This window comes from Microcaecilia unicolor, chromosome 5, assembly GCF_901765095.1.
Source record: "Microcaecilia unicolor chromosome 5, aMicUni1.1, whole genome shotgun sequence".
Lineage (NCBI taxonomy): Eukaryota > Metazoa > Chordata > Amphibia > Gymnophiona > Siphonopidae > Microcaecilia > Microcaecilia unicolor.
The window spans coordinates 150,139,795-150,161,796 of record NC_044035.1 but is presented as its reverse complement, the minus strand read 5'-3'; the positions used below and the strand labels follow the sequence as shown (position 1 = coordinate 150,161,796).

At 41.7% G+C, this 22,002-nt stretch overlaps 1 protein-coding gene across 1 annotated transcript in view; it reads right to left on the bottom strand.

The window, feature by feature from the left end:
- The window catches only part of CDH23 (cadherin related 23), a 1,475,307-nt gene that overhangs the window by 688,365 nt on the left and 764,940 nt on the right, over window positions 1-22,002 (bottom strand). Inside the window, exons 13-15 of the mRNA XM_030204991.1 lie at window positions 21,230-21,467; window positions 11,321-11,426; window positions 5,908-6,035 (exon numbers count right to left, since the gene is read on the bottom strand). Coding sequence (XP_030060851.1) covers window positions 5,908-6,035; window positions 11,321-11,426; window positions 21,230-21,467 — 472 coding nt within the window. The remainder of the gene's footprint in view (window positions 1-5,907; window positions 6,036-11,320; window positions 11,427-21,229; window positions 21,468-22,002) is intronic.

The window sequence follows — 22,002 nt, the reverse complement described above, 5'->3', positions numbered from 1 at the left end:
CTCGCTGTTAGCCTAGTATAAGATTTGTGTGGTAATCATTAGGATCTCGGTATTGTGTTTATCTGTCATTACAGATTAGCCACTAGGATAATCATAGTTATTCTCTATATTTTTGGTATCATTGTGCATGCAATCAGGAATTGCTGATGCTATAAGCTGATAAGGATTTTTCTATATTTTTGTATATAACACTGTATAAATAAACTAATATATTCCATTGGTCTGTCCGTTATTTTCCATGTAGTGAATGTCGGGCGGAGGCCACACCCCCTAGACATAAGCGAGTACGTATGTAGGAATTGGCCTCTTACAAAATCTATATAACCACCTACAGGATTCTTCTTCAATACACACATTCAACTGACAACTTGCATTTTCCTGGTTTCATTCTAGTTACTGCTCTTCATCATCATCAATATGGCATAGCCACTTTTATTACAAGTTGAATAATGTTCAAATTGCTGCTAATTTACCATATGGTGATCAATGTTTTTCTAGTACTGGATACCTACTATGACCTAGTTTGAAGACTTGGCAATATCTTCCACAGGGCACGTCTCCTTTGGGAACAAAAATATCAAGAAATGTTTCATCATTCATGTTGCTGGGGCAATGCCACTTCCACATATTGCCTTTCAGCCTTCTCACATACACTGACTGATAGACAAGATGTTCCATAAAGACTTTTGGGCTCATTTTCGAAAGAGAAGGGTGCCCATCTTTCGACACAAATCAGGAGATGGGCGTCCTCCCAGGGTCGCCCAAATCGGCATAATCGAAAGCTGATTTTGGGCGCCCTCAACTGCTTTCTGTCATGGGGACGACCAAAGTTCCTGGGGGCGTGTCGGAAGGATAGCGAAGGCGGGACTGGGGTGTGCTTAACTCATGGGCGTCCTCGGCCGATAATGGAAAAAAGAAGGGCATCCCTGACGAGCACTTGCCCAACTTTACTTGGTCCATTCTTTCTTTCTTTAGATTTTGCTCACACCTTTTTCAGTAGTAGCTCAAGGTGAGTTACATTCAGGTACTCTGGATATTTCTCTGTCCCAGGAGGGCTCACAATCTAAGTTTGTACCTGAGGCAAGCCTCAAAAAGGTGCCCATACTGACCAGATGACCACCGGAGGGAATCGGGGATGGCCTCCCCTTACTCCCCCCAGTGGTCACTAACCCCCTCCCATCCTAAAAAAAAAATTTTAAAATATTTTTTGCCAGCCTCAAATGTCATACCCAGCTCCCTGACAGCAGTATGCAGGTCCCTGGGGCAGTTTTAGTGGGTACAGTGCAATTCAGGCAGGCAGACCCAGGCCCACCAGAAACCCACTGTACCCACATGTAGGTGCCCCCTTCACCTCTTAGGGCCATGGTAGTGTTGTACAGTTGTGGGGAGTGGGTTTGGGGGGGCTCAGCACCCAAGGTAAGGGAGCTATGTACCTGGGAGCAATTTCTGAAGTCCACTGCAGTGCCCCCTAGGGTGCCCGGTTGGTGTCCTGGCATGTGAGGGGGACCAGTGCACTATGAATGCTGGCTCATCCCACAACCAAAGGGCTTGGATTTGGTCATTTCTGAAATGGTCATCCTCAGTTTCCATTATCGCCGAAAACCGGGGATGACCATTTCTAAGGTTGACCTAAATGTTGAGATTTGGGTGTCCCCGACCATATTATTGAAACAAAATATGGCCGCCTGCGAGGACGTCCTCAGGAAAACTTGGGTGCCCCATTCGATTATGCCCCTCCACGTGAGCAAAGGGAAACTGAATCAAATTCAATCAAACAAGACTGAATATAATATTTTCTTTACTCTTTGAATATGAAGAGTCTGTGAGCTCTGCCTAGCCCTTATGTTTTATATTTTATTTTATTTGCAGTATTTGATATATTGTAATTCTCAAAGCAGCTTCATGGCGGTGTACAATCCAACAGAAAACGAGTTCACAATATCAATGTCTCTGGTAACATTCAACTGCTAATAACCACAAACCAGGACTCAAAAGCCACCTACTGCGAGTAAGTGTAGTAATAAACAGTTATTTCACCCGTATGTGATCAATAATTTTTATGTGTAGAGTACCCTCAGATATAAACCACCGTGACTGCAGTCAATAATGCTGCTACAACGTGGCATAGCACTTCTTTCATTGGGTAACTCTTACTATATTTTTTTGGGTAAACAGCAACCTCTGCTCATATTTTTTTGCATCCCAATCACCACAGTGCTATAAAATCACTTATATATTTATTTAAAAAATTACATGTACTAGGTGAAAAAAACTGTACACTTATCTCGTGAGTTCTTGCCCCTCTGGCAGAACTATGTTGCCTTGCTGAAACAATTAGCAATTGCCTTCCCCTGGATCCGCCCGACTCTGCGGGGTTTCAAAACAATTTCCTCAGGGACAAAGGGTTAAGGCTACATAAATCGCTTCTTCTTCTTTATTCTGTCTCAAGCAATCCACAAAACAAGGCAAAACCTGCTTTTACCTTGTGGCTTATAAAGCATCTGCGTCCATGTGAAATCGGAGATCACGTCACTTTTTTCTTTTTTTCTTTTTTCAACTAGCTTTATGCAAACAGTTACAAAGCTAGCAAACAGACGAAATACCAACAGATGTAGAAGAGCTTTGCAGCTCAAATTATGGTGTTCCATTCAACATTGTCATTAAGTCCCAAAGGATTGATTGTTTTTAAAGTGAAGATCCACCACTGTTCCCGTCTAATCAATGCCGTAGTCCGGTCCATATTATTTGTCCAAGCAGGAACATGGTCAATAATAAACCACCGTAGATCTGCAAATGTATGTTTAAATTGTTCACAATGTGGAACCAGAGGAGCTGTCATGGTTTTTGTAGATAATCTGCTTTTATGTTCTATCAGTCTTACCCTCATATGTCTAATACTGCGCCCCACATAGAACAAATGGCAGGGGCACTCAATAATGTAAACTACAAAAGATGTAGTGCAGGTCGTGCTGTATCTTAGTAGAAATGTCCTTAACGTTTGAGGATGAGTCCACTGTGTCATAGAATGAGTTTGACTACAAAATTGGCAAGAGCCGCAAGGTTGGTGAATACCTCCCTCTATGCACAAGTTATTATGTGTAATAGAGGTATGTACTAATCGGTCCCTAAGATTTTTTCCTCGAGTATAAGCAATGCATGGCTGTTCCAAAAAAATATTATGGAAAGTTAACACCTGCCAATGTTTGTTAATAATTTGAGCGATTTGAGGAGCCATAGTAGAAAAACCCAACACACATACCATCCTGTTTAAAGGTTCCTTAGGTTTATCAATAAGCAATAATGATCTCTGAGCGAACCACGCTCGTTTATATGCTTGTCTGATACAATTCTCAGGGTATCCTCGACACCATAATTTATCCATTAATAAGGCAGCTTGATGTTTAAAGGATATATCAGTGGTACATATTTTGCGTAAACGTAAAAACTGGCCTATTGGTAAAGACCATTTTAACCTATGAGGATGATGACTATTGAACTGCAATAGAGTGTTTCTATCCGTGGGCTTGTGGTAAACTGTGGTCTGTAAAGTGCCATTTGCCTTAATAATTTCTGTGTCCAGAAATCTAGCATGTTGTCTATGTTTATTCATAGTAAATTTCAAATGGACATCTTTGCTATTCAACCAGTCAAAAAACTGATTTAGATGACTCTCAGAAGATGTCCAAATAAAAAAGATATCATCTATGAATCTACCCCAGTATAAAATATAGGTAGTCCACTGTGAGGCATATAAATTCATTTCCTCAAAGTCACTGACATACAAATTGGCAATGCTAGGGGCTGCTGCCGTACCCATAGCTACTCCAGTGATTTGTAGAAAAAATGTTGACTCAAATTCAAAATAATTATATTTCAAGACAAGAGTCAAGACAAGTGTACAATCCAAGGCATCTCACCAGATTTCAGACAACAGAAGACAACATTGACAATATGCAAATACAAAGAGATCCAGCTGAAGGAAGGGTATGAATAGCTACTTTAACACCCCCTTACAACCTTTAGAACTGTCCCTTCCCCCCATCATTCCCTTAACTTCAAACCACAAGTGCAAATCAATATCCCCTTCCCTTCCCAACTCCACTTCCTTTTCACTTACTTTATTCCACCTTTCTTCAAGCCCTTCATTTCCTAGCATGTCTCCATTTTACCACCAGATGACAGTGATTGGTCCTTTCGCAACGAGCATCCCAGAAATCATTAATATTTTGTGCCCATGCTCATTCCACTGCCCTCTTTTTACACTGAAATTGACTCCCTCTATTACTTCCCTCCTTGTGAATTGCCTCAATCCTCCTAAGAACCCTATCCTCTCCTTAAAGGATCTTCTTAAACTTCTGAGTAGGCATGGACTCAAACAGCCCATCCTATATTGGGAGTAATTAAATATCTCCTTCTTCCTGGCTACCCAGATCTCTCCTATGTATGTGTTCTTCCCCTGCACTCTCCTTCAAAGTGCCTTCTGGCTAAATCTTTGAAACTTTTTCTCACATGTCATATTTTGACCTGTATCCCTGGAGCTCTTCCAATATTTTAAGAGCATTCAGAGGGTAGACTGTACTCCCACACCTTTGATATGAGGAGGAAACAGTGAATGATTCTATAACGATACATTGTAAGCCACATTGAGCCTGCAAATAGGTGGGAAAATGTGGGATACAAATGCAACAAATAAATAAATAAATTCTAGTTGCAAACAGTTCCCATTCTAGATGTAAAACATTAAAGAAATTTATCTCTACACTTTGCAGTCTCTTTTCTAAAATAATGTACATTTACCAGGTTTTTCAGAAACAAGTCCAGCTTTTTCAGTCTCTGTCTAACATAAGATAGATGTGGAGAGGGTTTATTCAAAAGTAAAGGTTCTAGACTTAAAAAGCTAACTTTATTCAGATGGGAACATCTGGAAGAAGCTGGAAAGCAGTGGCAAAATTGAAAGGAGTTATTGCAAGGGCAACAAACCTTCAAAAGCTAAGAGAAGCTGGTAAAGTAGTCGGGAAAGCAAAGATGGAAATGGAAGAAAAAAATAGCCAATATGGTAAAATGAGGGAACAAGACATTTTTTAGATACGTTAGTGATAGGAAGAAGTTCAAAAGTGGCATTGTGACACTCAAAGGTGAAGTACATAAGTACATAAGCACCGCCTTGAAAGGTTTCATTCTGTTTCTGTGAGTCTGATGTCCTGTACATACAACGTGCAGGACGTCAGACTAGAACGAAGCCTTGCGCAGGATTGGGAAGAAGAGGACCTCGGCTCGACTGGCGGGGGTTGGGGTCCCCCGCCAGCAAAGGTAGGCGACGGTGGGTTGGTGGCGGGGGAGGGGGGTCGAGAGGGTCATCAGCAGGGGGGTTCAGGGGCAAATCTACAGGGGCCCAAGCCCCCGTGGCCCCATACTGGCTATGCCACTGGTACACATCCCTGGGACACTTCCCTTTTCACATCTCTCCACTGGAAAAGCTGACCACATTAGTCTTGTTCTTTGTTTCCTATTTTTTAAGGAAAGGGAATGCGACTTGATATACTGCCTTTTGGTGGATTTTTTTGCAAGTACATTCAAAGTGGTTTACATGGTATATACATGTACTTATTTTATACCTGGGGCAATGAAGGGTTAAGTGACTTACTCAGAATCACAAGGAACTGCAGTGGGAATTGAATCCAGTTCCCCAGGAGCAAAGTCTGCTGCACTAACCACTAGGCTACTCCTCCACTCCACTAGTTGCTAGTTCATAATAGCACACAGCCTTCTGTCTCATGACTTTCTGACTTCCTCAGCAATCTGTCATTAAAGACTTTATTAAATGCTTCTCAAAATCTAAATACTGGTTCGCTATTATCCACATACTTATTTACACCTTGGTTATATGATTATTTGCATATTACTTACAAAGACCTCAATGCTGACGGGCACCGTGCTGTTAAGAGATGGACTGCCAGTATCCTTTGCCATCACTGTCAGGTAAATAACACCATTGGAGATTTGTTCATAATCCAGGGTGCGAGTCACAGATATGACTGAAAGAAAGGAACGTTCAGGTGAGAAGCAATTGGAGCTGTACATATACACACACATTCTCAGAATCTGCACCCTGCACCACTCCTCCCTACATTCATCTGCTTCTCAACTCCATTTCAGGACACCAAACCCTCCTCTACTCAGTCTATAACAGGGGCGTTGCCAGCCCTCTGTTTTGTGGGGGCCCACGGATGAACTGAGGGGGCAACGTATTTCCTCCTCCCTCCCTTTCCCCATGTTAAAAATATTACCTTTGCTGGCAGGGTGCTGAAGCCCTGCCAGCTAAAGATATTCACTCCCCAAGCCCCTCTCCTTCTCTTCATGCTGCTGTAGTAAAGTGAAAGTCGGTGGCATGCCTCCAGCTGCCGCCGGCAAGACTCCTTGCATATGCTCAGTTCTTGAATGAACTGAGCATGTGCAAGGAGTCTCGGTGTCAGCGGCTGAAGGCATGCCACCAACTTTCACTTTACTGCTGCAACACAGGAGGGGAGCCACTCAGGCATAAGTACATAAGTATTGCCACACTGGGACAGACCAAAGATCTATCAAGCCCAGTATCCTGTTTCCAACAGTGGCCAATCCAGGTCACAAATACTTGGCAAGATCCCGAAAAAGTTCAGTACATTTTATACTGCTTATCCAAGAAATAAGCAGTGGATTTTCCCCAAGTCATTTTAATAATGGTCTATGGACTTTTCCTATAGGAAGCTGTCCATACCTTTTTTAAACCCTGCAAAGCTAACCACCTTTACTACATTCTCTGGCAACGAATTCCAGAGTTTACTTACACGTTGAGTGAAGAAACATTTCTCAGATTCGTATTAAATTTACTACTTAGTAGCTTCATTGCGTGCCCCCTAGTCCTAGTATTTTTGGAAAGAGTAAACGAACGATTCACATCTACCCGTTCACTTATTATTTTATAGACCTCTATCATATCTCCCCTCAGCTGTCTTTTCTCCAAGCTGAAGAGCCCTAGATGCTTCAGTGAATCTCTTTGGCTGGCAGGGCTTTGGCATCCCTGCCAGCCATTTAACAGGTGCTGCAGGATTTGAAGTAGCCTGAGTCCAGGCCCCCAACCCCCCGGTTATGCCACTGGTCTACAAACTTTTCTCTCTATTCCTACACTCAGAGTATAGCCTCAGCCTCTTCCTCAGTGTGTCTGCCCCTCTTCTTCTACTCTTATCTTAGGCACTGCCTCTAAAACCTCCACTCTCAATCTACACCTATCCATTCTACTCTTAGGGCTTAATTTAATAAAAGGTACTATACTACTGTGTTATCACGCAAAAACATGCATTAATGTGTGTTATTTTCTGCAGGTCTCTATTTATGCATTGTAACCTATTTACTAATAATGTATGTTAACGTGGTTAGTGCATTCAAATGCAGTTGTGCACTGTAGTAAATCTAGCCCTTAGGCAGTACCTCTTTTCACTCTTGTGATTTTGCCTGCATTCTTTCTCATTTTTAGATGTGAAGCGCAATTCTATAACTACGTGTGCAAGTATCAAGATAATCAACATACACACTACCTTGGTATTCACGTGTTCCACATTTGTGGATTCACTTATTCGCGCAAAATAAAGAGTAACCCATTTTTTGCTATTCACTGGCACCTCTCAGCTATTTGTGGACATGCCTAGTAGGCAAAAAAAGTTTGAGACGTGAAGCGTGCAGCATTGGGATGGGGTTCAGCAAGGTGACACTGCCTCCTTGTTCTTGTGGATATCGCTGTTAAGAAGTGTGTTTGTGAAGCATCCTTTAATCCACATTTTTGCAGTTTTATGCTATCTTTATTTTTTTTTTTTATTAATACACAAAATTACATCTTTTATGTTGATAGGTAGCAAAAGTGTATGGTGAACAGGTCTCCCTGGAACCTATCCTTTTTTTTCCTATAGGATCAATGGTTCTGAATTTGCATTTTCAATATTTGCGGAGTTTTCTTGGAACCTATGCCCCACGAATACCGAGAATTGACTGTATTCTATAAAATCAGGCTAGGTGCATGGCAGTACATGTGGACGAGAAATGGGCATGACTTCCACAAACGCATGTAACTTACAGAATGCCATAACTTGTATTTGCAGTTTTTGGTACTTAGGTGCACTCACTTACACCTGCCATTGACCTGGGGTAAGTGAGTACACCTAACATTGTTCGCACATCTTTGAACTTAAGCTAGTATCCTATAACAGCATCAGTGTGCACAGATGCTCACACCGAGCTGGTGCTCAGCCACTCCCCATTGTGGCACCTAACACATGGCAACCAGTTACAGAATTGTCCCCTTAGCTCCTTCAAATTACACCACCCAATGCAGAGCCCATTCCCAGCTCCCCCATTCTAAATCTGCATTCCTTTTCCCTGCAATCCCCATCTATTTAAAACCCCTCTTCTACTAGGCCTCTCTACTCTCAAGCTGTGCTGTTAATTACTCCTGGTCTCTCTATAGTGAATCATATATGCACCAAAATAATTCGCATACCTACAAACATAAAAAATCATCAACATGAAAGTGCAAATGGAGAAGTCCACAAACACCATCCCCCACAATATTTGGTTGCATCCACACACAACTATTCTACAGAAAAGAACTGTTATACAAACTCAGTGGGGGTTGAAGCCCTGCCAGTGAAAATTGTAAACCGCTTATGTCTAGGCAGTATATAAACAATGAAAATAAATAAATAAATAGAGGTGTTGCTCAAAGGATGTGATAGCCTTTGAAAGGCAAGCTTTGTTTGCTTGAACACCTTGATGATGCTGCACCTACCATTCTAGCTCTGAGACTCTCAAAAGGCCCCAAAACTTGCAGCCGACCCCATTTTTACACTCCTGTCTATTTTTCTATCTTTATTAGATTTTAAACTTCTATTTGGCTGCATTTATTAAATTTTAAGCTTCATGAACTATCTACTGTTTTTGTCTGTAAAGTGCTACATAGACAGTACCTAGTAGCACTATACAAATGATAGCAATTATAATGACACAAATGAGACAGTTCATTCCCCATAGAGTTTACAACACTGTTGAACTTTATTCTCCTATCCTTCAAGTCTTCTTTTTCCATAAAAGGAAGCACTTCTAAAAACCTAAGGTTATACAAGAAGCAGATCCAAGTAACAAGTCCAGTCTGTTTTTAATATAAATATAATCTGAGTGTTTCCTCTTGGCATGTTCTGAATGAAGGTCATTTAGTGCAGATCATGGAACTTAATGTTTCCTAGTTTCTGAATTGGTATGTTAGAAGTTTGTCACCGTTTCACTAGGCTGTAGGGATGTTTGAATATTTCAGTCCTTGGCTTGGTCACTCAAGGGCGATTAAGAATACGGATGTCATCTGGTTGAGTCATAAGAAGGTAGGACTCAATGGGGGAATCATGAGCCTTGTTCCCCAGGTTCAAGTAGGACTGTTGTTTTATGATACAGAAACCATAGCGATTAGTAAGGCCTGAAACCTATATTCTATGTTGCTCAAAGTTAAATACAGTTTTCATGAAAAACATATAGGTAGCAATTTTGCATTTTCGATAGAGGTCCCTTTCACGCAAGGATCCTAGGTTGGCTCAGCTGGGTGGTGGTGGGTATGGAACAAACAGATGGGGCCAGACACTCAAAGCGATTTAATCAGTTGTTGATTGGTTAAATTGCACATAAACTGTTATCCGTGAATATCCAGCGGGAGATATCCAGTTATCTCCGCTGAATTGATGAGGTTTCCCCATAAACACTTTTATGAACTAAGCATGCAATTTTAAATGTAATATGTGCCTCCATTTTTAACCAATGTAATAAAGGGCTAGCTTCACTGTATTTTCCCAGGCCATATATTAAGCGAGCAGACGAATTTTGTAATAGCTGTAATCAACTGTTGTTTACCAACATTATAATATAATGAATTGCAGTAATCCTCACTTGAACATTCAGATATATCTTCTTCATCTACTTCTACAAGCAGTTCCTTGGTGGCTTTTACAGTTCCTATAATCTGTACAGTGCTACATGCAACTAAAGCAATAAAGGCCAAAACAGCTCTGCATGAACCATTCCTTGCAACTTTGACTAGGCAGTTTCTTGACTTGCTTTTTCCCATTCATATATGCTATATGCAGTATTAACCGTGGTGCTAAAAGGAAGGTTCTGTTTCTAACCTTCACCCAATTGCAAACCTTCTGTTCATTTCCAGAATAACAGAATACATTGTTTTGGACCAACTTACCTCCATTATAGAACATACAAATATATAACACCTGAAACAAATCGGCTTTTGCAAGGATACAGTATTGAGTTGACACTTATGATATGCTGACAACCATACAAGGAGCTAACGCTAAATGCTGAGATGCCCATAGGGATATAATGGTGTCTCAGCATTTAGCATGAGCTAAAGATGCTAGTGCACCTTAGTAAAAGACCCCCTTTGTAGTTCACTGCTTGTCTTTTTATTCCTCTACTACAGAAGCTGACAATAATTGGTCTTTGAGAGCAAGAGAAAGTGGGCGAAATGTTGATCATAACTTGTTCATCTTCTCCTGACAAAAAATGGGCAAAATCTGGAGAAGAGCAGGAGGTCATAGGGGCAGGGGAATTAGCCAAGGATATAATAAAGAGACCTAGGGCAATTTGCTGCCTTTTGAAGTACTTGGGGAGATAAGCTGAGGGAGAAGGAGTATGGTGAAGCACACTTCTACATGAGTCATTCTAGACTAGCCTTGCCAATGGAGAGCCCCCTTCCCCCATCTCACCCAGTGCACTGATTGCACTACCCTCAGACGGTGTTGACTCTTACATTAAAGTTTTATTTCCAATGTGGTCTGTGTTTGAAAAATAATAGTATGCACTATTTATCAACAAAATAAATTTATACTTATGTTTCTTGCATGCTTTCTACTGTACTATGTATTTGTATTATTGAACCGGAGCCTACCTCTACGGTATTGTGTAAGTCACATTGAGCCTGCAACTAAGTGGGAAAATGTGGGATATAAATGTGTTAAATAAATAAATAAACAGGCATACTATTCTTCAAGAGTGTGTGCTATCGAGAGGTAGTGTGCAGTTTTGATGACTTTGATTATTTTGTTTTCCTTGTTATTTCAAGTTAATTATACAAAACACCATGGGAAATTCTCATATTATTTCAAACAAATGAGCATCACTACAGCAGACATGGTATAGAATATTTTTGTTTATCCTGGTATTTCCTTCATCCCACAGGACTGCCACTCCTCTCCTTTCCAAGAGATACAAAGCAATTTTCAGCCTCACAGTTACTCACCACCGTAACCATCCAAGACATTGATATCGAAGACACTGCGGAAAGCTGAGGCCTCCACGATGCTGTATGCAATCTGGTTATTTGGGGAAGAATCTTCATCTGTTGCCTGGTATTGTATATAAAAATAAACCAGCTGGTTATCCAGCAGTTATAGTATCATGTCCAGGAAACATGGCAGAGAAGAAAGGAACAGGGGGCTGTGGTAAATGCAGGCTTAATAGGCAAAACAAACTAGCTGATCCAAGGAAGCCTACTGAAATGAATACCTAGGAAGTGAATTAAGTAACTCACAACCGATGACATAAAGTGCAGTAAAGGATTTCAGGTCAAGCCCACGAGTGTGCCTGCAGCATCTGAGAAAAGCAGCAAAAATTCTTTAGAGGGTAATTTTCAAAACCATTTCAGTGGGTAAAACAGCACTTTACCCACGGGAATGGGTTTTTAGAAAGTTACCTAAGCTTGTGTGTGTACAGCCTATTCATTCCTAAGTTTATCTGAACTTTGCAGATGGATTCCCAGGAGCAAGACTGGGGATGTGTTTTCACCCACACAAATACTTTTGAAAAGGTAAGTGTCTGTGCATAAATTAACCCTTTTTTCTGAAGGCAGTTTTAATTTTTATTGTAAATCGCATGAAAGCCAATTTGGCACCCTACAGTATATCAAGAGTTTGTAAATAAATAAATAACCTGAAAACTCTACATGCCAACATTGTAAATGTAAGCACATACCCCTTTATTCTATAAAAGTCACCAAAAATTGCACCTGCAACTTTAGGTGCACCCCTGATTTGCGGGCGCAATTTAACAGAATAATGAGCCAATTAGTGCCAACAACTGGCTTTTTAACAAGCAATTACTGGCACTAATTAGATTTAATTGGGACCTAATGCACTAAATTTAGGCATGGGATCATAAAATTTACATACGGCCCGAGAAAGAGGGAGTGGAATTGGGAGAGTCATGGGCATTTTGAAGTGAATCGGGGGTGTGGTTTTGAGTTACACACGTAATTATAGAATATGGGTGCTCCGTACGTAAATTTAGATGCAGGCATTTGCACCACGTTTTCGTTGGTGCAAGTGGCAGTACCTAAATTTACACACAACCTCTCCGCTTATGCGTTATTCTATAAACTGTGCCGAACTTTAGGCAAGGCTTGTAGAATACCGCTTAAACAGGGGATTTTAGCGCTGATCTTTTAGGCGCCATTTATAGAATCGATCCCATTGGCTCAAAGAGGAAGTATCAGAGTACTTTCCCTATGAAAAACTGGCAAGTCTGCAGTTATTTTTTAAATCGGATTTCTAATTGTCACATATGCTCACATAACAGAAAAATGTTTGAAAAAGCAGTGTATATAGAGCACATAAACCAAGCATTTTCACATGAAAAAACAGTAATAGTCCCAAACAAAGAGATCTCCTAAAACTACTCTTCCCTCTCTTCTTCCTATCCCCTACCCAAATTTCAAGCAAAATACATTTGCTCTGTCTCCCTGAGGGTACTGCAAAACTACATAAACAAAGCATTTAGCGACACTGTGGTTGATCCTTTCTTGTGTGACCTGTAAAAAGTAACTCAATACATAGGTCAATAAACCAAAGCAAAGGGAAACCACAACACTATATAGTGTATACCTATAACTGTGGTTTCATTAATTTTTAAGCTGGGGCCACTTTGGATTCTAATGAGCTGAAGAAGAGCCACCAAGTATCTTCCCATGTGGGGCCATGACACTGCTGACCAATGTGTGTCAGTGACATCCACACACACCAGCCCACCTTCAAACTTCATTAGGGAGTATCCTCAAGGTTGTGAGCATTTCCAAATGCATTCTTTTTGTCTATTGAGAAATACCTTGTCTTTCAAGCCTGTGGCTCTTCCCCAATCCACTATCCCCTTTCTGCCCTGAGCCTGGGTAAAGAGGCAGAGTAGCAGGAAAAAAACAGAAAAAACAATGGGGCCGCCCCAGAGGTCTTCTGAGGGCTGCATTGAATAAGAAACTACCACCAATGCCTCATGTTCCATCTATCTATTTATTTTCCATTCCCCCCCCCCCCCCATATAACCCCCCAAGTAAACATGGAGATATTCAGTTAGTCCTATGATTTCTACACATAGTACTCCTTCCAGAATTCTGTGTCAAAAAAAAAATCAAAATTATGTATAAAAATTTGCAAATTCTGTGCACAAACTTTGCAAATTCTGCAAGTTTGTCATAATTTAACCATTATTATTATTATTATTATTTATTGCATTTGTACCCCACATTATCCCACCTTTTTGCAGGCTCAATGTGGCTTACAGGGTGTTAATATGATATAGTCATTACACAATCTTAGATACAGTCGATAATAAGCTGAGGGTAAATGAGGATTTAGATGGAAAGGTGTTAGGTAAGGTCGTGTGAGAGGTATTTTAAAGCACTGGGGTGATTTAAGGAGTGATTTGATTCATTAAGGATGTCTTTTGTAGACCTTGTTGAAGAGATGTGTCTTCAAAGATTTGCGAAAACTAGTTAAGTTGTCCGTGGTTTTCAGGGCCATGGGTAGTGCGTTCCATATCTGTGTGCTTTTGTACGCAAAGGTACAGCCCTCCTGTGAACAGATACCATCTATATTTTTCCCAGCCCCCTCTACACCCACACACAGCATCCACCTTTACAGCCCCCTTCCTCCCACACACACATAGCATCCACCCTTTTTTTACAGCCCCTCCCTCAACACACACCCCACACCCACCCACACACATAGAATCCACCTTTATTTTTTACAGCCCTGCCTCCCACCCATCCACACAAACAGCAACCACCTTTCATTTTTTACAGTCCCCTCCCTCCACCCACAGTCAAGATTACCACTTGAAGTCTTGGTGGCCAGTCTGAAAAAGCAGTGGCAGTGGGAGGGGGGGGGGGCAGTGCCGGGGAGGCCAGCCATTCAGCCTCAGAGAACAGATTCTGCAGGAGTAACACAGTTATAAAATTGCTCCCATAGGTGCCTGTGCGAGAAGTCTGAAAAGTTGCCTATTTTACAAAGGCAACATAGGTACCCTATCCAGCTTATTTTCGAAAGAGAAAGATGCCCATATTTTGACCCAAATCGGGAGATGGGCATCTTTCTTCTGTGGGCGAACAAATCGGTATAATCGAAAGCCGATTTTGGTCGTCTTCAACTGCACTCCGTTGCAGGAACGAACAAAGTTGATGGGGCGTGTCGGAGGCGTGACAAAGGCGGGACTGGGGCGTGGTTATCGGCCGAGGAGAGATGGGCATTTTTAGCTGATAATCGAAACAAGAAGGGCGTTTTTAACGAGAATTTGGTCAGCTTTATTTGGACCCTTTTTTTCAGGTCCAAGTCCCAAAAAAGTGCCCCAACTGACCAGATGACCACCGGAGGGAATCGGGGATCACCTCCCCTGACTCCCCCAGTGGTCACTAACCACCTCCCACCAAAAAAAACCCACTTTACAAACTTTTTTTCCCAGCCTGTATGCCAGCCTCAAATGCCGTACCCACCTCCATGACAGCAGAATGTGTTCTATCCTCTGACAGCCTTTCCCTGGTTCTTATGCGGGTCTCGGGTGAGTGTGACACCTTTTCTGTTAAGGGCACTGCAGAGTTACATCAGCAATGCATTGTGGTGGGTGTAGGGTATTGGGCTCCGTGATTCCACTAGCTTGTGTTACATGCTCACGATGTTGGTAGTTGGTAGGTTCTACTCCCATGGTGCTTTTCCCTCTGCTTACTGGGTCAGAATGTGTTTTGTTTCCAGTAGTCCATGAGGTAGTGGCCATTTTTGTAAGCCAGTTTTAGATCCCTTTCATGGGTTAGCCACGTTACAGAACTTAGTTCTTACCTTGAATGTGGCTGAAAGAGGGCATTGTACACCATTCTGCCAGCTCTGACCTACTGCTCATCTCAGTACCAGGGAGACTCTTTGCCAGTGGGGCACAACCTCTGATCTGCAGTTAACTGTGAGTAAACGTGCTTATTCCAATAAAGGACGTTTTCGGAGACATTAGTCTTCAGGTGTCAACTGGTGTGCTAAGATTATACAGCAGTAACAAGTCCTAGAGGCCTGCATGTATGCAGGTCCCTGGAGCACTTTTAGTGGGTATCGCAGTGCACTTCAGGCAGGAGGACCCAGGCCCATCCTCCCTACCCGTAACACTTGTGCTGGTAAATGGGAGGCCTCCAAAACCCACTGTACCCACATGTAGGTGCCCCCTTCAACCCTAAGAGCTATGGTAGTGTTGTACATTTGTGGGTAGTGGGTGTTGGGGGAGGGGGGTTGGAGGCTCAGCACTCGTGGTAAGGGACCTATGCATGTGGGAGCGTTGTCTGAAATCCACCGCACTGACCTCCAGGGTGTCGAGTTGGTGTCCTGGCATGTCAGGGGGGCGAGTGTACTACGAATCCTGGCCCCTCCCATGACCAAATGGCTTGGACTGGGACGTTTCCGAGCTGGGCATTTTTAGTTTCCATTATCGCTAAAAAAAACAAATGCCCAGCTTGGAAACGACTAAATCCATGGCATTTTGGTCTGTACAAACCGTATTTTCAAAGCGGAAGATGGACGCCCATTTTTTTCGAAAATACGGTCTGTCCCACCCCTTCACGTACCCGTTCTCAGACATAGACACCCATGGAGATGGGCGTTCGCGTTCGATTATGCCCCTCCGCGTATTATAAATTAGGCTGTCAAAACTAGCCCCAACAGTACACAAGTGCCCAAGTATAAATGTACACCTGCACATTCATGTCTCCATGTGTTTTATAAAATGCAGTGTTGTTCAAAGTACTAAGTCAAAGTACTCAAGTAAAATAAATGTATATTTTAATACGTAAGTCAAAGTAAAAGTACAGTGAAGAACACATTACAAAATTTACTTAACTGAAAGTAAAAAAAGTTATTGCCTAGTATAATACATTTTGAGTAAAAGGTAAAAGTACCACAACTACAATGGATGCAACTATTGTTAACGTTTTTATCCCAAGGGTCTGCAGGTTTTGGTCAAAGGAATCTCTGAAACACTTGATATCCTTATAGCAAAGATATCATCATTATTATCTGCATTAGAAGTAGTGGTGTCTAATTCATCACTTGCATTTTCATCCTTGTTATCGTCATACTGTTCAAGTACAAAGAAGGCTTGGAATCATTGTTGTTCTAACAAGTTTTCATCTGATGGCAAACTCTGAATATCTCTGAGAACTGATGTAAGGATGTTGAATGTGTGGGAGCCCTTCAGCCTTAAGGCCAGACAAGAAGACTTCCTCTCTTAAGACTATCAATCCAGTGAACTGTTACCGCAATGTAAAATTTTCCATGGGATGATGAGCAGTCTGTTGTGGTAGAGACATATGTCTGTTCACCAAGAATTGTAACCAGCTTTAGCTTCATATACAATAAGGGGCCCTTTTACTAAGCCGCGTAAGTGTCTACAAGAGCCCAACGTACACCAAAATGGAGTTACCGAATGACTACTGCATGTCTGTTGTGGTAATTTCATTTTTAGCACGTGTCCGATATGCACATCTGAAAAATATTTTTTATTTTTGGGCCCGCGTAATGGACGTACTCCACGTGGCATTTGACGTGCATAGGTCATTACTGCCTGGATTATTTACCACTAGGTCAATGGCTGGCGGTAAGGTCTCACACCCAAAATGGACGTGCGGGAATTTTGATTTTGCTGCATGTCCATTTTCGGAAAAAAAAAGAAAAGCATATTTTGTAGGTGCACTGAAAAATAATTCTGTGTGCGCCCAAAACATGCGTCTACACTACCACATGCCATTTTTCAGCGTACCTTAGTAAAAGGACCCCTAATGGGCTCATTTTCAAAAGAGAAGGACACCCATCTTTTGACATAATTACATTCAAAGTGGTTTAAGAGGATTAAGTGACTTGCCCAGAGTTACAAGGAGCTACAGTGGGAATTGAACCCAGTTCCCCAGGATCAAAGTCCACTGCATGAACCACTAAGCTACTCCTCCATGGGCAGCATGCAAACTACAAAGCTCTCGAAGAAGTGCAGACCCAGAAGTCCATCCTTTGGAAATTTATCAAAAACTAACATAAGCAGTCCCGCAAATTGAAACATAAACTGTCCATAGTCAAAGTCTTCAAATAATGTAATTGTAAGCAAAAAGGGCTCCAAAACCAGATATATGCTAAGATTGAAAATAATCCCAGGAGTGCAAAGTCCCATCAGCACATAACACATGTTCCAATAACAGAATACCTTGTCACACCCGAGAAAGAAAGCTTGCATCTTCTATCTCCAATAATTGCACCAACATCTTCCAAGCATCATGTAAAGGCCAAGCAAAAGACTTTTGCACAGATGTTTAGGAAGAGACTGCAAAGGAGCATGTAACAAAGAATTAATATGCCAGGCCATGTAAAATTCTCTTTCATAATCCATCAGAGTGTAGACTAGACCATTTAGAAACCAGTTCCCAAGATGTCGAAGCAAACAAGCCCAGTTATATTGCCACAGATCTGGAAGCCCCATCCATCCTCTCTTGCAAGCCAAGGACCATACAAGAATCGAAACCGGGACTTAGGCTTCTTGCCATTCCAACAAAATTTAGAAAGTAGCTTATTTGAAGCCTGGATATCCTTCTTTAAAAGGGGCAAAGGGAGAATTTGCATGGTATATAGCCATCTGGGGAACAGAATCATATTAAACAAAGCAGACCACTTATTTAAACATCGGGTAGTGCCTCGAGCAAGTAACCAACACAGTGCCAGGGAACTATGCTGATATTCATTTGGTGGTCAAAGGCACTGATTCCTCTGGAATTAGCCCTAAGCAGGCAAGGCTTGGTTCCCACTCATCCTCCGTAGTCTTTCCAAAAAAGAGGGGGAAAACAAGCTGATACCATATCCAGCTGCCTAGCAGACCACAAGAATTGGGGCGCCAAAACTAAAGGCTGCCACATGGATGAAATTACAGGCTGGCTGATCCAGTCATGGATAAACAGTCCCACCAAAGTAAAATTTCAAAAAGCCCAAAGTCATAGAACCAAGAAAATACAAACTAGTATGAATGAACTGCAGTAAAGACTCCAGTCAGCGGGCCTCGCACTGCTAAAACAGTGCCCTTCAGAATGCTCACCCCTCCGACATCTCTCCCCTCTTTCTCCCCCCTTCCTTCTGGCATCTCCCTCCTCTCTTTCTCTACCTTCCATCCAGCACTTCCCCCTCGCTCCCCTGTTCCAGCGAGAATCACCCCTCTCTCCTCCCCTTCCAGCTAGGATCACCTCTCTCTTTCCCTCCGTCCATCCAGAATTTCCTCTTCTTCTTACTCTTTCCACCCAGCATCCCCCCTCTCCCCCTTCCATCTATAGTTTATTAAAATTTGCTATACCACCATGACTAACTCGCAGATCTAGGCAGTGTACATTAATCCAAAAACAAAGCAGGAAAAATAGAAAGGAACTACAATAATTGATAGGAAAGCGTACTAGTCACAGCTGAAAGAACACTCATATCAACTAATAGTGAACAATTACAACAGGAGAGGATAACTGGGGGAAGGGAGGGCTAAGAGGGGCCAGTCCACGTAAAGGAAGGAAGGAATAGGAAAGAGGGGAAGGAGAGTACTACAGAGAAACATTTGCAAACCAGATCAGTTTTGAGCTAAGGCGGGCTACAGGCCTGTATAAAAAGCCAGGTCTTTAGTTTGGTTTTAAAGCTATTAAAAGAGGGGATAGTACAGTTATCCAGAGGGAGCTGCAAAGAAGAAAGCGTGATTTCTAGTGAATTCTAACTAAGCGTATTTGGGGGCAGGGGGAATTAAGTGGCAATCATTGAGAGAACAGAGGAGGTGAGCCAGTATGTATGGAATGGTAAGCAAAGAAAAATATTGTGGAAGGCAAAATCTGAAACCCTTGAATGTAATAATGAGGTTTGAAGACAATACATTGTTTGATGGGTAACCAATATAATTTCTGTAGCAGTGGAGAAAGTGTCTCCCCTCTCTTCTCCCCCTTCTATCTAGTATCTCCTTGCTTTATTTCCCACTTCCATCCACACTTTCCCCACCCCCTGTTCCAGCTAACATCTCCCTCTCTCTCTCCCCTTCTATCTAGTGTATCCCCTCTCTCTCCCGTCCAGAATTTCCTCTCTCCCCCTTTTCTATCCAGTGTCTCCTCTAATAGGCTCTCCCTTCCACCCAGCATCTGCCCTCTCTCTTTCTCTCTCCCTTCTTCCATCCAGCAATTTTTGCATATTTTATGTGGGAAAACGCGGGGTACAAATGTAACAAAAATAAAAAATAAAAAAATACTGAATTGTTTTAATGTGTATTAATCTACATATTAACATGAGTCAAGTCAATTAACATGTATTAAAAAGTATTAAACTGAATGTCTGAAATGAACTAAAAACATGTCTGAAAAGATAGGAAAAAGCCCAAATGAACCGGACATTCACTGTGCTCCGCCAATCAACACCTGCTAACAGTCCCTACCCATCTACAGATCCATTCCCATCGTGCCAGATCGACTTGGTTTTCTGCTAGTGCACCTACAATTTGGAACTCAATCCCTACTAATCTTCATATCAAACAGTCAAGTAATAACCTCAAGGCTGTTCTTAAAACATATTTTTTTCTCTACAGCATATATTTCTACCTGACAATTTCTGTTGGTTTTTCACTGATAGTCTGCCCGGTTCTGTGGCCCTGGACAGTACCTAACCAGTGTCTGGCTCTATTATTCCTTCCCTTCCTCCTATTTCTACTAAGATTTAACGATCTCCTTCCTGACTCCCCTCTCATATCGTTATGAACATTTGTAATATAGTTTCCTTATGTGATTCTCCTTCTTTCTTTTTTTATTTTATTCCTTAATTTTAATTCATTTTATTATACCTATTTAATATCTCTATATATAAAAGGCACCACCAACGTTCTAAATGAAGCCTCCAGCCGGAAGTGTGAAGGAGGAGAGATATCCGGTTTCCCAAGGAGTGCCTGCCCCGCCCTCACTCTCTCTGTAACACAAACAGTGAAGGAAAACACAGCAAAGCAAGAAATCAAATCGCTCTCTCTGTAACAGTGAAGGACTCAGAGGGGGGAGGGGAGAGAGGGCAGAAGCCCTCACTATCTCTGTAATACAAGCACAGTACAGCAGGAAACTTAACACTGAAGGACTCCGAGAGGGCAAGGGAGAGAGGGCAGAGGGCAGGGACACACACACTCCCACATGCACACAGAAGAAAACCTTGCTAGCCCCCGTTTCATTTGCATCAGAAACGGGGCTTTTTTACTAGTAACTTTGTAAATCGCTTAGATAATTTGTCGATTTGCGGTTTATTAAATAAGGCTGAACCTTGATCCTTGAACCAAAAATGAACAGAAAATGTTTGCCTGTGGATATCTCTAAAATACTCGTCTACAGCACAGGCTGTAAAGGGAAGGAAAATTTTCAAACAGCCATCCTTCATAAGTAAATATCCATTTATCCATAGAGATTCCCTTCATAAATATAGAATTGATGACATCATAAATGAGCTGAATTTCGTGGCAGAAGAAAAAGGAAGAGGGAGAAAAGAAGAAGAAAAATCCAAAAAAAGAAGGAAACAGAAAAGGAATGAATGAAAGGAAATGGGAGATAAATTAGGGAGAAAAAAAGGAAAGTAATAAAAGAAAAGAGAAAGGAATGGAAGAGAAAAAGGAAAAGACAAATGATAAAGAGCAAAAGAATAAATATGATGTGATAATGGAAAACTGAAAGGATGGAAAATAGCATCGACATAGTGTTCCATCACCCTCACATCTCTTCTTCCCAAACCTCTCAGCTTACTCAGATAATGAAGCAGCCTTGCTGTTTGGGAAGATGCTGGTAGTGGTGCTAATGATGGGGGCACAGAATGAAAAGGAGTCGCTTGCTTACCCGGAGGCGAACCACAGTGACCACGGAAGGCTCATTTTCCCTTATTGCCCCAAGATAGGACTCCTTCTGGAAAGTAGGAACATTGTCGTTGACATCCAAGATGTTAATTCGCACACGACCTGTGGTCTCCTCCCCACCACCATCCTTGGCAATGACGGTCAGTGTATACCGTTGAGTATTCTCAAAGTCCAGCCGACCAGTTAGGGTAATCACTCCTGTGTCTTTATCTAGAGAGAACCTAAACCAGAAATCCATCATTTGAAGTAGAAGAACTTAAAGTTTTATAGAATACCTTACAGTGACATAGCGAAAAAAAAAAAAATTTTCACACCGACATCGTACAATTATCTACTCTACTCCTAGTCGATGAAGGTGGAGGAGAGTTAGAGGGTCAAAATACCCTGCTCCCTGGTTTTCATCCTAAGCTATTTCTGGATGTCAGGATGCTGCATTTGCTGCAAAAAGACTTAGGAGGGTGCTGGGGGTTTTGTTAACATTTCTGAATGCCTCTACATGTGTATCTCTGTGCAACTTGCAAGTGTATTCATATGCTATTTATCTCTAACACATGCAATGATTTTTTTTTTTGCATTTCATGCTTATGGTACCATTATTGATTGCTGTGGTAACCAAAAGCACTTCCAAGGTTGTCACAGATTAATGGCTTCCTATTGTACATAATACAGAAGCAAATGGCACAACAAGTAGAAAAAGAAGACTTGAACTTTCTTGATAAATCAGGAATGGAGCACAGGTGAGACGTGGAATCATAA